Source organism: Archocentrus centrarchus, chromosome 24, assembly GCF_007364275.1.
Source record: "Archocentrus centrarchus isolate MPI-CPG fArcCen1 chromosome 24, fArcCen1, whole genome shotgun sequence".
NCBI lineage: Eukaryota > Metazoa > Chordata > Actinopteri > Cichliformes > Cichlidae > Archocentrus > Archocentrus centrarchus.
In genome coordinates, this window is record NC_044369.1 from 21,425,197 (window position 1) to 21,442,761 (window position 17,565).

The window sequence follows — 17,565 nt, forward strand, 5'->3', positions numbered from 1 at the left end:
ACAAGTTATAAATTCTTCTACAATGTAGATCACAATTTAGCACACATAAATACCCAAACAATGCCACACCATGTGTAATATTGGTACCCCGTCCTCTGGTATTAGATAGCTAGCACTGGTATGTGTCTCTCTGTGTGTGTGCATGCGTGCGTGCGTGAGTGTGCACAGTGTCCTTCCTACTAGCTTGCTACATCCCCTTTTACTGTAGCTGTATCATAAAATCTGCTGTTGGCACCGCAGTCTTTTCCACACACACATACAGTATAAAGGTGACTTGATCAGACAGGACTGTATGATACTCCTGACAGTAAAAGGTGGTCAGTGGCCCTTGAGTTGAAAAAGTTTTCTCAAACTTTACAAAGGTAGGGTTGTACCATTGAAATTCACAGGTTTTAACAATTTGTCTCCAACAGTGCTTTTTTTTTTACATGTACATACATATTTATATATGTATTTATGCACAGACTCCAACTGTATACACACACAATAGCACTGTTGTAAGATATTAATGATGTTGTGAAAATAGTATAGCAGTAGTCAGGAGCACAGTTTGCCACCAGAGCAAATGGGAAAGTTCTGTTTCCAAGCGAAGCCCTCATTAAACATTCATATGACTTTTGCCATGAATTGGTTATCTGGAATGGGGAGGGAAGCGTGACAACGCATCGTCACCCAATAAAGTCTTCCGTCTCTGTGCTTCCCACCTCACACACTCATCGCAGTTGCTTTTAAAATACTTCTAGTTTTAGATTCTCTCCCATGCATAAGGGAGCAGGCTGCAATTTAGTCGCTGCAGCTGTCCAGCAAAATTTACTACAACCTGGGGAAGTAATGCCCACTTATCTCTCTCGTACACAAATGTAGTTGATTTAAAGGAATGCCTACTTGCTATTCAATATTAATGGTCAGATAAAATGGCAGGAAAGGATTTTTGAATGTGGAGGAGACTTGGAGGGAACCAATTCTGAAATATGCATGAGTGCACATGCACTGCTGGCTGTTTTGATGTGCACTGCTTCTCTGTGCAAAACTAAGGAAAGGGTAAATCAATTTAAGTAAAACCTAAGAAGAGTAGGGTCTTGAAAGCAACAAGTAGGGAGTTCATGCGAGAGATTTGCTTAAAGAAACTTACATACAGTGAGTTGTGGGAGTAAGCAATATCAGCAGTTCAAGCAGTGATTAAGGGGTACAGTACATAGGTCATTCACTTGTAACGCTGCTGGTGTGACACCAATTTTGCCAATCTGGGCAATGGTTGTGTTTTCCTTGCCAGACAACCTGCTAGTTTTTATCTTAGTTTCTGGTTTCCACGGACTGTTGTTGGACTCAAAATGTTTCCATTAACATTGCCCTGTTGTCATGAACATCACTGCCTGAAACATGAAAGCATGTAAGACCATTCAAACTTTTACTGTAGGGTGTCACTGTGTGACAGAGAATGGAATAAAAGGCAGCCAACATCCAAAGAACTTTGAATGTCCTTCAAGAAGCCTGGAGAACTATTCCTGAAGACTACTTAAAGAAATTACAAGAAAGCTGCCTCAGAGAGTTCAGACTCTGTTGAAGAATAAAGGTGTTTATACCATATATTGACTTTGAAGCTTGTTAGAATTGTACAAACTCTAATCTTGCCTTATGCTGTATTTCCATTTATTTTTTCATATTTCAATGAATTTCTGCACAGAAATGAAGGATGGTTCAAGATATATAAATCTTCTTGTTTTTTGGATTTTACCATAAATATTGAAGAAGATGCAAACATGAGCACCCCTCCCTACCACTTCCCCCTGATCATTGCTGCTTCCCCTGGGATGGGGGTGCCTGTGGTTCCCGGGGTGCGTGGCCGATGTCTTGGTATGACTGTTGGCCCGCTCCCTTGGGGGTTGTTGCCTGGGGGTGGCTCGGGCCTCTTTGGCGTGGGGTGAGGTGGGGGGTCTCTGCTGGGTGTCAGGCGGTTCTTGGGCACCTTGGGGCCAAGTTCTAGGCTCGTGCTTGGGGGGGGGGCTCATTGCCTCTGGCTCTCTGGGGCTCTTGCCCTTTGGCTGTGGGAGCTCTGTCTAGAGTCTGTTCCCTTCCTCCTCTGGGGTGTGTGCACGGTTATCATTGGGAGGTGTGGCCACGGGTCATCTGAGCTCCTTGTGGGCTGTGGATGGCCAGGTCTTTCCCTGTTTACATCTAGATCCCGGGAGGCATTGTTGCAGCTTCTCGCCCTCATTATTGAGTAGTTTCATGACAGAGACACACACATGCATACATTCCAAAATAGCAAGATTTTGTGTGTGTATATATATATATACTAGGGATGGCACGATACCACTTTTTTATGTCCGATACCGATAGCGATATTTTACATTTGGATATCAGCCGATACCGATATAAATCCGATATTTAAAATTGATCAAGGCATTTAAAAACAAAAAAAAAAGAAGTCAACAGTCTCTCACACAACAAAATCAAAGTCTTTTAGTTGTCCCACATACAAGACTAAGGACCAGGGCGGGCAGAGCTTTTTAGGCAGTGGCACCAAAGCTCTGGAACTGTTTACCACTCCAGCTCCATTTAGCTGACTCTGTGGCATCACTTAAAAATTAGTTGAAAACTTTTCTGTTTAACCAGGCTTTCTGGTTTCTGACTTTCTTTTTCTTTTAATATGGTAATGTTATGTTTTTAACATAGTGTTTTCTGGGGGTGGGGTGGGGGGGGTGATATTGTGTTTTAATTATTGTACAGCGCTTTTCTGTCTGTGAAAAACGCTATATAAATAAACTTTACTTACAACAATAACTATCACCTGAATCCTGTTGCTTCTGTGTGAGAAGCATGTTGCAAATTTCATTAGGGCTGCAACTATCGATTATTTTAGCAATTGTGTATTCTGTTTATATTGATTACCCAAGTAACTGGATAAGAAATACTTTTTTTCATATTAACAGTTCATCTGCATATTTTAACTTCCGTACTGCAGTTTTTCCCTGTGTGAAACAAACAGGGTGGATGGAGCAGCTACAAAGTTCTCTTTTCTTCACTTACTGATCAGGTGGTTGATGAAGGATCTCCAGCTGTTTCCCAGTAAAGGTTTAATGGAGGTTACAGGGACGAAAAGGCTTCTTTTGGACACTAGCAAAATATTTCCTTCTGCTCCATCTGAGCGCGCCGGCTCCGCCTCTTTCCGCTTGTGCAGACAGACTGCACGTAAATCAGCTGACTGCTGCTGTTGCGTCATCAGTGTTCACGTGAAAAACTAGGGGCTGCGTGAGCGCAATCTTGTAATGCTTTATATTTACAAGCATTCTCCTAAATACGTTTCTACTGCAGGTCTATATTTAGTCACAAATCAGGGATTAAAGTATCAAAAATATTTTGACGGGGAAGGGATTCTTCCGGTACCGGACGGTCACCAGTGCTAATAGCTGCGCTCGCTAGCAGTATGTCCGGGAGCTGAAGTAGAGAAAAAATAACAGCTGATTCTCAGCACAGCGAGCACAACACACAAACAAGGCAGAGAGCGGTGGAGGCGGAAAAACATGTCAGCGATGATCGCTCAGTGTCAAAGGGAATCCGTCGCAGCGACGGAGCATCTGAGGGGGTTGTTTTCTAACTCCTGATCCCCCACTCCATTCCAGTAGGTGGCGGTAATGCAGCTCTAAGCTGGTTTGGTCAACCGCAAACCCACAAGAAGAAGAAGACGACTGAGCCCTGTAATGCAGCTAATGTGAGCGAAACGTTATTTAATGTATCGGATTACATTTTTTTATTTCTTTCCGATATCCGATCCAGTAATTTAGGCCAGTATCGGACCGATACTGAATATCGGATCGGCGCATCCCTAATATATACATACATACATACATACATACATACACACACACACACACACACACACAAATTTCTCTTCTTTCTCTCTTCTTCTTACTCTTTCCTTCCTGCCTGTCAGACCTGGCATTCATATTGTGTGAACAATGATGAATGAATGAATAAACAAAAGAAAAAGACAAACATTAACAAGAGTAGCCTATAGAGAACTTAGTTCTTGTAAAAGCAAATATGTTTGGTACAACAGTGCATTCAGATCATGCTTCTGATTGCAAAAACTGCCAGACATGACAGACTTAAAAAAAAAAAACACAGTGAGCACCCAGGTCACTGTGTTCTTGTTCTACTCTTACTGGCTAGACTCCCAGCTGAGAATGGGAAATTGAAACTGTATTTTTATTTTATGGATGGATGGATGGATGGATGGATAATTTGTCTTCATGTTTTCTATCTGTCTGCACCACATTGATACTAGCAGTTCTTACCAGCAGCAAGACCCATTCTATCACTTAAAAGCTTGCAGCATTGCTACCAGCTTTTAAACAACGATACTGTAGCATTGTTTGTCACACAATCATTTATGTATTTGTTCTTGAGCAGTTGCACTGTGCACAGTTCTTTATTATTGTGAGTGCTTTTCAAAGGTGATATTTTTCATGCTGCATCTAGAACACCTTCAGCCACCTTCTATTTTTTAAATGGTCCACAGAAGACAACACGTGCATTCAATTTAAGGGAAATAAAGTGGGTACAAGTAACTAAAAGATAAGAAAAATAAATAATGCACAGCTCCACATTGCATCAGACATTGCATGAAGAAGTGTAACAGAGGGCCTTCTCATCCATGAAAACTTGATTCATGTGGTCAGTTGAGTGTATCTGCACTAGAACTGTAGCACATTTTAATATTTACAGTGCTTCTCCAAAAGGTCCAGTAATGGAGAAGGAGACACAGCAGACCAAAGATGTTTTTTGCTTATAATATAAATATTTTGAGCAAATCTTTACATAAATCTTATATTGCAGGTAACATTCACTTTGTGTCTGGAGTGGTGACCTTTAATAAGCTAAAGTATAATTTAATGCTACATTTACTCACTGTCATGAGTGCGGTTTAGAAAACGGTTGGGATCGACCATCTGACAGACGTCTTCATGAACAAAATGAAATCCAGCCTTTCAGTGAAGTCGAGCTAGGCCTGCGATTGCTAAATACCTCGTTGTGTTGCAGTGTCTTAAGCTTAGAGAAGAATATACTTAAGCTGAAGGAATCTGAAAAAGAGATTTGAACTTAATCCAAATCTTTATCCACTGTCATCTATGACGGCACCGCGACTCACATAGGTGTGTGGAAATGTGTGTTTGTAAATTATATGTGTATATTGATAGGATAATACTGAAGAAGTGATTACCAACTCTGCTTAGAATGTTGCTGGGACACTGAAAGGCTTTTCACACTGTCAGGATATAACCACAACTCTGTCTCTGGATGTTTTCACTCTGACATGTCTGATGTGTTTCCTTATAGATACACTCACAAAGTGGCTTTCACTATGGTCTCTATAATGTCTCAATAACCTTATTCTATGTGTTGACTTTAAGGATTGTACAATGTGTTGCCGAGCTGAGTCTAAACAGGAAGTGAACGTAGGCTGCTGGTAATGCTTTGTATCCATAAAGGTCACAGATATAAGGATGCACACCATATAATGTCAATTGTCACAGTTTCCATGCCAGCACTATTGAATTATACTTTATACGATTGATAGGCAGTGCCTTGGAGAATAAGAATATATGGGATACAAGAATGAATGCAAATGCACATTGGTGTTTGGAGAGCACTGACATGATTGTAATATTTGTATCTGACACGCGTCAGAAATAGGATTCCGTGCCTGCCGACACAGATTTCAAACGTGAGGAGGAAGATCATGTCAAGGAGGCGTGTGTCACTCGTCTCTCCTTCAGTTTGCAGCTTGCCAGGCGTCACAATGTTTTGCACATTCAATTTCCTGTGTTTAAATCTGACACGCAGGTTTTGTTTTCGTTTTCCCTTTACCAAACTGAATATGATAATGTCACTTGGGAATTGCTAGATGAAAAGATTTCCATGGTGCCGTCAGCTTTTTTGCTGAGGAGATGAATTGAACAGTAGACGCAGGGTTTGGAACCAATACAGCATGCATTATAATGAAATCATCTTCTTTTTTCTCTTCAGAGGAGCTATGCTTTGAAAATGGAGTTTGCAAACCAAATTGGATTAGAAATGGTGGATATTTCGTTAGGTATCGCTCCAATTTCACAGTGTGTGTGTTTGCTTGTAGTGTGTGTGAACCTGTTATACTAGCGTAGGATTCTTCAGTCTGTAGCTATCAATATTAATGCTGGTTCAAAGCATTAGTCTTTCAAACAGACACAGGTTTCTGCTTTATCTTTTAAGTTCTCTGTTTGACCCTACTGCACCATCATAAAAACAAAAATTTTCAGATGTTGTTTACATAAACCAGTTACACTAGTCCTGTCATTGTCTACTCTCACACCTCTGGATGAAAGTGCTTTTATAATTTCACAACCCCGCTGCAGAAATGACACATCTTAGGGGGCAAAAATCATATTTTGCTCAGAATCAGTCATTTTAGGCAGCTGTGGCTTGATGCAGGCTTTGATTGGCTTGGAGCAATGTGTGTTTTGGCTGAACAGGTACGCACATGCACTTAGATTTATAGTGCATTCACTTGAGATGCATAACAGTGATTTATAGCTCAAGTGTGGACATTGAGTAGAGTAAAAATGCTGAAAAAATATATTTAAAAATCCATAAAATCCTGTCTTTGGGATTACATCTAAAAAAAACACATCAATATAACAAGCAAAGCCATAACCCGCAGTGAATAGCCCAGGGTTTGTTCCAGCACCATGCTGCAGAATCAACAAATGAAGTGTACAAATATAAATCTGATTCTTATCAAATATTTTTTTTCCATTTCCAGCTTTGAAAAAGGGACGGTTCTGGATCACTCCAGACCCCTACCACAATGATGACCACATCCAGATCGGACGGGAAGTCAAGATATCCTGTCAGGTATAGTTGCAGAAAACATCGGCAGACTAAACACACTCGTTTATGTCTATAATATAGAGCTAATGTTGCTCAGTGTAATAAAAATAAAGTCTTTTATGTCCCAGGTGGAGGCAACACCTCCAGAGGAGTTGACATTTAGCTGGCTGAAGAATGGCCGTGCCCTGCGGAGCTCAGAGCGTATGGTCATCACCCAGACAGATCCTGACATCTCACCTGGAACCACCAACCTGGACATCATAGACCTCAAATTTACCGACTTTGGCACGTACACCTGCGTGGCCGCACTGAAGGGAGGAGGCATCCCAGAGATCAGCATCGATGTCAACATCTCTTCCACAACTGGTGAGCCTCACACCCCTTTGTGTCAGTGACACATTTACACACCTCCCCCAACAGATTTGATACAAACACACTGACTTCTCACAGCTACTTTAGTCACACACAATTGGCTTCAACTTTTTCACTGTCTTATAAATTTTTGCTATCAGTCCTATCAGTTTTTAGATCATTTTACTATATTTATATCCTGATGATAAAAGAATAAAGCATTGTATTGCTACAGTATTAAATAATCCTTCATTGCATTGTCAAACCACATATGCTCATGAGCCTGTTACATACAGTGGGTCAAAGCTGACATGAAAATTACTACTCACTATCTAACAAGTATTTACAGCTCACAGCTAAATAGTTAGGGAGCATTAATAAATACAATGTAATTCAGCTTGGTAAAGTTTAGAAGTGTTGCAAGTGTTGTTGCTCTTCGAGTTGTTTTTTTTGTAGAGCTGGATATTCCCCAGATTGCGGTAGATAAGTTGGTGTGCATTGGATGGTGTTGGCAATCCTATGAAACTGGATCAGAGATCAGTACTACAAAGTTTAGTGAGGCAGTAACGGTTTTAACTCAGGGGTTTTTAATTTTACATCGGTGGTTTACTTCTTACCAGGGTGCAACCCCATGGTAACTTATGCTGGACACCTAACCTTCTCCAGAGCTGGCTGTGCTTGAGATAAGAGATCAACATTCTGGCAAGTCTGTTGTCCAAAAAGTAGTGTCTGTAGTTTTCAGAGACAGTCTAAATTTTTTTCTTTCTCTAATGAACATCAATTAGAACTCCAGATTCTTAAGAGCAGCTTTATCCCTTTGCTGTTTTCGTCCTGGCTGTTGTTTCTGTAACCCTTAATATAATGATATGATCCTTAAATAGAGCACAGATGTTTTGTACCTGCTGACCTTCTATAAAATTTGCACATAGGCTATGCACACTTACCGGTTTTAATGATGTTTTTATATTTGTTCTTTACTTTACTTTCAGACTATTTTGTACCACCAGGACTGCAGCTGAAAGACTGTGGTTGAAATAAAAATTTTAAAAAAGCAATATAGCTTGTTAATTTAATGGAATACCCAATTCTAACTAAATGCCAGTCTTAATGACAGAACTGGGATACTGATAGGTCTAAATGACGAACATGCTTCAAACGCATAGACATATTCATATATATCACCTTGAGGCGACTGTTTGTTGTGATTTGGCGCTATATAAATAAAATTAAATTGAATTGAATTGAATTGATTTGACACTATATAAGTAAACCTGAACTGGATACTATACTGCTATACAGTGTTTTTTTTTCTCCCTCACACACGCTGCTGCTCTGGCTGCAGTATTTTTCCAGTATTATAGTTTGATCATCTTCTGAAAAAAGTGACAGCGTTTCCAGTAGATTTGTCTATATTCGTGACTGGTGACATGCTGCCGGTACACTTGACCATTCATGTGAACACACTTGAACCTAGATTAGGAAACCCTGGGTTGACTTATTGAATTGATAACCATCTTCGAGTGAACGCTTAGCCTGATTGCTGATGTTAGGGTCAGTGAAGCCATTAGATAATCCTGGGTATGCTGGACTTGCTTTGTGATACAAAAGATTTATTTTGAAATTCACGCGTTCCCATATACTTTTAATGGCATCTGCTGAGGTTATAGGTTATCTGCCACAATGTTGTTGCCTGACACAGTGGAGATGAATGCAGCATTGATTGTAGTGTTTACACCATGCTGTAAACACCATATTTTGCATTTGTTTGGAAAAAGTTGTTTTGAAAATGTAACAATGAAAAAGTGAATCTATATTGGGTAGTGTGGTGTTTAGCACTGTTGCCTCACAGCAAGAATGACCTGGGTTCAAATCCAGGCTGGAGCCGTTCTGTGAGGTGTTTACATGTTCTCCCAGTGTTCGCTCTGGGTATTCCAGCTCCTTCCCACAAATCAAAGACAAGGTTCATTTGCAGTTATAAATTGGCCAGTGGCTTTCCTTCAGCTAAAGCGAGAGTGAAAAATCCATAAGGTTGTGACTGGTTATGTAGTGGAGAGCATACTATCAATGTCAAGTCACTATGGAATAACCCACCTCTTGCCCCATGACAGGAGTGAAAGGCTCCAGCCTCCACATGACCCTGAACTGAATAAGAAAAATGGATGGATGGCTCTATTTGGGTGCTTGCAGGAGTCTCAAAGTTGGATCTTTCTTTTGAAACAAAAACTAAGTGCAATTTTTTTTGTGTGTGATTTTGTTGAACTGTCTCTTTAAGCCTTTTTAGTGGGTCGTATACTGGAATGTTCACAAGTTTTATATCTGCAGGCTGTTGTTCACTGCGTGAATAAATTCTAGTAATTGGTCCCAAACTGTATGAGTCATAAATATCTCTCTTTCATTCCTGCGCACGCTATTGTATTACAGCACCAATAACTCTCTATCGCAATAAGTGTTCAATTGGACTTTGTGAATCAAAACTGATCCATTAGTCCAACTAATCAGACACTAAATATCCATTATCATTCCATCTGTCTGACTGCTTTCAGGACTGTTCCAGCTAACATACTCGCGCTGGCCACTTCATTAGTTACATCTTGCTAATTTTGAAGACAAAAGAGGCAGGACCCCTTTTTGCCTTTGGAACTGCTTTAATTCTTCACGGCATAGATTCAACAAGGTACTGGAAACATTCCTCAGAGATTTTTATCCATATTGATATGATAGCATCACACAGTTTGTCAGCTGCACATTCATGGTGCAAATCTCCCAAATCCCCAACGTGCTCTGTTGGATTGAGAGCTGGTGACTGTGGAGGTCTTTTGCTTACATAGAACTTATTGTCATGTTCAAGAAACTAGTTTGAGATTATTTGAACTGCTGGAAGCCGCCATCAGTAGATGGGTACATTGTGGTCATAAAGGGATGGACGTGGTCAGCAACGATCCTCAGGTAGGCTGTGTCATTTAAATGATGCTCAGAGGGTACTGAGTGGCCCAAAGGGTGCCAAGAAAATATCCCCCCCACAGCATTACACTGCCAGCGGCATCCATGCTTTCATGCTGTTGTTGTTACTATCTGAATGTCGAAGAAGAAATCGAGACTATTGTCCATTGTCCAATTTTGTGAGCCCATGAGAACTGTAGCTTCAGTTTCCTGTACTTAGCTGACAGGAGTGAGAACTGCCACTCACTGGATATTTTCTCTTTTTTGGACTATTCTCTTTAAACCCTAGAGATGGTTTAGTAGGAAAATCCTAGTAGATCAGCATTTTCTATAATACTCAGACACCCCATCTGACCATAACCATGCCACATTCAAAGTCACTTAAATTACCTAATGCATTGAGTTGCTGCCTTGTGATTGGCTGGTAACATATGCATTAATGTCCAGCTGAACAGGATGAAGGGGCTGGCATTAACAGCATATTAACAACAAAACATACCAGTCCACCTTGCCTACTGAGCTGGTTCATTTTAGGATCAGTCATGGCATATTGAGCACGCTTCATCTCAAAGAAAAGCATCACACCAGTCATTTACTGTGTCTTTTAGATTCTGTGCTGTTCTGTTGTTTGTCAGTTGTTATTTAAAAAAGTAAAAAGTATGTGATGTGTAAGCTTTGATAACAGTATTCAGCCTTGAACACCATACTCAGAGAAGAAAATCTACTGAATCTTTTCTCTGTTTATTGGTTTAGATTTGAACATCAATCAAAATCCAAAAAAGAAACAAAAAAAAAAAAACTAGAGCTGCTTCACAGGCAACAGAAGAGAGACTGATTTATTATAAGATGGCTACGTAGCACATTTAGTAAAGCTAACAATATCCTTTGTGCTTTCTTATTCCCTGTAGGTTCTGCAATAATGGTGAAATGTAGTGGTTAGAGAGACAAAGCAATTACACAGGAATGGCAGTCTGTTATCTGTGTGAGATCAGTGAATGAGCTCCAAACCCGTGGATATGCTGCATTGTCACTACAAATTATCACCCATTGACTTCACTGGGAGAAATGACCCCTTACATCCACGCCCCGAAGACACCGAAAGTGAGTCTCCTGCCTGTCCTGCGCTCGTCCCAAACTTCCAGACATTCCGTTCAGGGGGGAATCCCATGGGTTGGTGTTGCTGCTGGCGCAGTAGATATCTCTTTTTGCTTTGAATTTCCCGGCATGTGTTCTGTACTGATAAGTGACAGTTGGGTTGTGCGATGTTTTGAAGATTGGGTTTCCAGCAAGGTTTGCGTCCCCTTTTACACACATATGCCCACACCGTGATAGACACATTTACACACTCACGCAGCCTTACCTGTTTTCACTGTACTGGTTTTCTATCGCGCGCACACACACACACACACACACACACACACCTGGCTGCCACTCAGCGTGAACATGAAAGCAATGTGTCGACCTTGTGTGCATAATTATTGTTAGATAATCCTTTGATAATCCCCGTGCTATAAAACAGTGGGATCAATCGCATCTGCCAAGATTGTTTCCTCATTATCTTTTAAGTAGCGCATTCTCTTCTTTTGGAGTGCCTGGGCGATGCCAGTGCATTAACGCAGATCCTTTAATGTGCAAAATAAATAAATAAATAAATAAATAAAATACTGCTGTCTGACTGAGGAAATAACCAAGGAAATGACTGACTCTTTTGTGATCATACGAAATGAAAGCTTTCCTTAAGGCTTAGATTTGATTGCTTCTTAAGCTTTCATTGTTCCAGTCGAATGTGTGGGTATGAAATAGTATGAAAGAGTTGCGTTCTCTTAGCTGTTCCTGTCGCAGGATATAATATACGGAATTTTGTTTCTGCCGGTTAAAATTCCTCCTGCTTTACCTGGATGTGACTGGGCTGTTTGCTGAAGGATGCCGTGTTTCTTTTTCAGGGAGATTGATGCCATGAATCAGAGAAATGTCTCAGCTGAGCAACATTGTATAGCGGCTGTGTACTAAAGCGCCTTGTGCCTCTGCTTTGCCTTACGCCTGCAGCCTGTTGTGGGGTGAATAAGCCCTTTTTCTGTTCCTCTGCCTGTTTTCCTCAAGGGAGAAAGCCCGAGCCACAATTAGAAGTCTTAATAAAAGTGTTTAGAGGAGATTACTGCAGGTCTGCCAGGGTTTCATACAGGGGAAGTGACTGGAAAGCATTTGAGCCTAAAACATCTCTTGTCTGAACAATGTGACACTTTCTGGCTGTTCCAGCACTGCCTGTAGTTTCAGATACTGAACCAGCATTTAGCCACAACCCAGCCCACAGGATGCTTTGATTAAAGTGAAAAGCATTATTTTCCATTCATTCAACCTTTTACAAACACAAATTTTGTGATTTCTCCTTTTTGCAAAAATGGCAGTAATAAGCAGTTTACTTCGCACACTCATTAAATAAGGAGCTTCTTTCCTCATCGGAGCTCCCAGAGATTGCAAGGCTAATGCTTATTTATGAGTGTCTAAAAAAAACGAGGACACAGACTTCCCCTTTGGATACTGTCAAGATTAAGAACCACAGGACACAGAAACAGCTGAAAAGAGTTACGAGCATTAGTGTAAAACATGCCATAAACTTCTAACAGGAACAAGCAAATTAATCCTTTCATTAACTTGTGTGTAAAATGTGTGTTTATGTCTTGCTGGATTATGTTAGATGATGTGATTACTGTCATTCTACGGCTGTGACTGGAATGTTATTTGGACTCAGACTGAAAATACCTTTGGGACATTTAAGAGATAAAATTTTAATAGCATGCAGAGTTATTACAGATGGATTTCTGACATTTAAAGCTAATTTTGATCACAGATAGCTACTTTGCTAATCACTAATGAGCAGAAATGTAATTAATGGAACAGTGGAGCCTAAACTACATTAGGATCTTTTAAACAGTTGTGCTTCCTGGACTCCAATTTGCTACACTTTTTTGGATTCAGCAAATCGCAGCACTTCATCCACAGTCTGATTGATCACAAAGTAAGCGCCATGACTGAAAGTCGCCTCTCTCACGCGGGTGATAAATCCTCCTTTGATGAGTCCCTCAATTAGTAACCTGCTCACACCTGAAATCCTGGCACCACCCAGTGTTTCTGTCAATCTTAAGAATGACTGCAGTTAATTAATTAAGCAAATCAATTTCAAGTGCTCAGTTGATTAAGAAATGAGTTGGTTTAATAAACACAGTGTACAAGCCTTTTTTCTAAACCTAATTTGAGTCATCAGATGCACACGGGAGGCCTGCGTCTCTCTGTGTGTCCTCCTTTCATCCACCATGCCGTCTTTTTGACTCTGATTTGTCATGAGCTGCCGTCATCTGAGTGACTGTGCCACATGTGACTCTAATAGGGACAACATGACTGCTGGCTGTTGACCACTCTGATGTGCTTGTTTCAGCAGCAAATTCACTGACCCTGATAAAAGAGAAACCTGGTTTGCATCCTGACTCAACTACAGGGTGAAAAAGTTCAAACTGCTTTTTGGTGACTGTGAATGGAAACAAGTTGCTTGCTCTTTTTTTCTCCCTCGTTTTGTCAGGACATGAAATTTAATGGCATGTGTGTCTGGCTTGATGGTGCTGGCCACATGGTGAGTCTCTTTCACTGCAGGCTGTTTACACTGTAAAAAAAAAAAAAAAAAAAGGGAAAAAAAAGAAAGAAAAACAAAACCACAAGTGCAATGTGTAGTGTTTTGAATTGTTGAAAGTTCTCCAAAAGGCTTGCATTGTTATACTGCACATACAGTGTGTGGATAAATGTACTGTGCCACCTACATGTACCTACAGGAGCTGATCAGCCATGCAAACTCATGCCAGGAAGCTCCCCTGTGCACAGTTTTTGTGCTGATGTTAATGCTACAGGAGGTTTGGAACTCTTCAGTTACTCAGTCAGCAACGCGTTGGCCAATTTTGCACCTCAACATTTGGCTGATGTAACTTTATGTGGTCTGCTACTTCACAGCTGAGTTGCTGTGGTCCCTAAACCCTTCCACTTTGCAATAATACCTACAGCTGATTGTGGAATATCCAGGATGGGAAAAAATTCCACAAATTAACTTGTTGCAACGGTGGCATCTTGTTACAGTACCGTGCACAAATTCAGTCTCCTCCTTAGAGCTTTTTTGTCCAATTTTCACAAATATTTGTGAAGGCAGACTGGATGGCTAGGTGCTCAATTTTATACACCTGTGCAAATGGGACTGAAAACACCTGAATTCAAAAATTAAGAGGTGGGGCCCAATACCTTTGTCCATATAGTGTGCATATGTTACTTTAGTAATAGTGGCAATTTTACTACTTTTTTTTTACAGTCTCAGCCACATGGATAGAGTGTGTGTTAAAATGAATATGCCTGTGTTTAATGGGCGCTTGATATCTTGGCTGCATTAGATACCACTCTAAAAGACTGAGGGAAAAGATACATGCCCTAGCCAGATCTCACCATCCTCACAGGCCTGCAATGCATGTGGAAAACTGGGGAAATGTGTTGCCTTGTGCAAAATTCTTGGCTAACATGTTTAATGCTTAACTGTAGTCATTCAAGCATTAACCTCCCTGTTTAATAAAGAACTGGAGAGAGCTGCTAACATTGGTTTGACCTCTCACTTCATCCAGTAACAGCTCATTGGCAGATGAGAAATACTGTACAGTGGATGTACTTGTCAATAACAGGACATTTTAGCGTGAAACATTTAATTCCATAAGCTAATGTATGAAGTGAATTATGTGTGTGGCAGCCTTGGAAGAAATACTTACCTTACACTGGTGGTAACCTAGTGAGTCATACAAGCTAACCTTTGCATCTACTGCACATAAATCTACCTGTGTGTCATTTATAACCAGAAAGGATGTTTGCGTAAGAGCCAAAATAAGCACAAGACCCCCAGCCCTCACAGTAAGCTCGACGAGTCACTGTCTTTTTCATCTACATGGTTGTGTTTCGAAAATTAACAATACTACGGTCTGGCTGTCTGATTTTAATGTTGAGCTTAATTTACACATGGAAAGCTTTTATCCCAGGAATGTAACAAACAGTGATGTGACGAGTTGTCATAATCTTGATTGCTCATGCGTTCACTTCACAGGTCTCTCCTTTGCTTTGCTCTGCTCCACATCTTTCTGTTTCAGTGTGACTAACATTAAGCAAAGCACAGCAAAAGAGGCACGCACTGTGAAACACAGGGCAGAGGAGAGCAACAAAACAGGTTATTAACATATTTTTTAATTATTAAAACAATTCAGTGTGAAAGGTCACTCTACAGTTATGTTCCAAACACAGTGAAGGGTAGTGGTTTTAAAAAAAAGGAGGGGCTCATTTGACACGCCTCTCAGTACATGGAGTGGAGATGCATTACATTCCTTCTCTGTTGAGATGACCATTTAATCACTATTTCCTTACATAGCAGTTAGTTATTTGTTGGTTTTATCAATGCACTAACTTGCATATATAGGCATTTTAATGCAGATCCCAATGTACACCACCTTCAGTATGTGGAGGCAAGGTCACATGATCCATAAAAATCTGTCCAATTTTAAAATAGGGTCATTTCCCTCTTTGAATAATCACAGAGTATGGCTTTAATCTTGTAGTGTACGTGTGCAATCGCATCTAAAACTTTAAATTCAATATTCCTAAGTTTTAAAATTAAATTAGAAATTGCACACAGGAACCACTTCCCAAAATTGGATGAATAACGCAACAGGCTAACAGTGACCTATGAACTGGGACGAAGGGGCTTACCAGCTGTCCCGCAGCTGGGACGCTGTCCTGAGAAATCCACCTATGACAAAAATAGATGCCACTTCTAAAATGGTGCTTACCACAGCTGGGCGGAATCTGTCAGCACAGCACCTGTGATGTTCCTGTGGTAGATTGTCGCTGCGCAAAGTGTCAGCGCAAATAAAAACTTCCGTTTGTTAACAAACATACATATGTGGATGTTTTCGGGAAATTGGGGAGGCAGCAGGCAGATGTGTATCCATAGCGGAGATTGTTTTCAGAGTATAAAGTATTTTGATAAGATGAGATAACTCGCTGCATTATGCTCAGCGTACCTGCCTATAGCCTCCACTGCAGCACCTGCAGTCATGCTTTATGAAGGTGGCCATCTGGGAAATCACCTCCCAGTCCAGCTGGGAAAATCTGAGAGGGAAACATGAATAAGAAACACTCTCCCTCCCTCATTAACTACTGTCGAGGCCCCTTGAGCGATTTACATAAACTGTGGGCCTTCCACAGGAGTTGCTCCCTGCTTAGCAGCAGAAAAGCGGTTGTATGTATGTTTTTGTTTTTAAACTGGACATTTCTTTTATTCTGCTTGGTGGGGTAAACATCCAAAAGAAAAGGGCTGCATTACAGTGGAAACAGTGTGACTACAAATCAAAGTGCAACCCGTAAGGGCACTAGTATTGAAAGCCTGCTGTTCTACAATCTCAGCCACATGAGTTTGTGAGGATTTTTTTTCTTTTAGATTGATTGTAGGTTATAAAATCTCAGGGGGAATGACACAGAGCTCAAAAAACACATCGCATTGTTATGTCAGTGTTGTCACTACTGTGTCACTGCAGTCTGTCAGCACGCTCTTCCAAATTTAATCTGTGTATGTTTATTACACTTCACCAACTCGGGGTGTAGATACAGCCTCCCCAAACAGACACACAAAAACAGATTCAGATTCAGAAACATGTCCACGGTGCACCTGTGGGACTCCTTGCTCTGTCCCCAGAGGATCACAATGTGACAGGACTCTGGTCCTCAGAGTCCTGTCACATTGTGACCAACTCATTGGCTTCAAGCTGTCTGAGCACACACTCTCATGCATTCATACACGCACTCTGCAGGACTTGGTTTAGTAGAGAGCACTATGTTGCCATGGTGATGAGGAGTGATGTCATAGCACTTACCCAAAAAAGGGGGCAGTGGGAATGCTTATTCTCTAAAACATCACTCTAGATCCCATCGCTGTAAGAAAATGCAAAGTGCCAGATATTTCCACCTTTTTGCAGTTAGTTCCTGTGTCTGCTGCGTGCTGATGGATCCTACTTAAAGGCTACGTTTGAAGGATCATTCCAGCTGAGGCTCAAGGAATGTGTGGCAGTGCTGAGGCCAGACTAGGTTGTCCAATCCTGATTTAGACAGACACACACACACACACACAATGTTTTTGCTCACTAGCAACAAGAAGCATAGCATCCCATTGAGGAAAAGAAGCAAGATCATAGCATGGTGTCACCCGTGGGCGAGGAGAGAAACAGTCAGCGATACACACATGCACCATCAGAGACATAAACCACGCATACGCACACTGCAAAGGCATACGCACACAGTGGGCATGCCTTGCAGGCATCACTGGCATTTGGATGGCTTTGG

The 17,565-nt window shown here is 41.0% G+C and overlaps 1 protein-coding gene across 1 annotated transcript in view; it reads left to right on the top strand.

Annotated features, from left to right (window-relative positions):
* Window positions 1–17,565, top strand: part of LOC115774319 (MAM domain-containing glycosylphosphatidylinositol anchor protein 2) — a 195,920-nt gene that overhangs the window by 120,223 nt on the left and 58,132 nt on the right. The window contains exons 7-8 of the mRNA XM_030721530.1: window positions 6,803–6,894; window positions 6,999–7,236. Coding sequence (XP_030577390.1) covers window positions 6,803–6,894; window positions 6,999–7,236 — 330 coding nt within the window. The remainder of the gene's footprint in view (window positions 1–6,802; window positions 6,895–6,998; window positions 7,237–17,565) is intronic.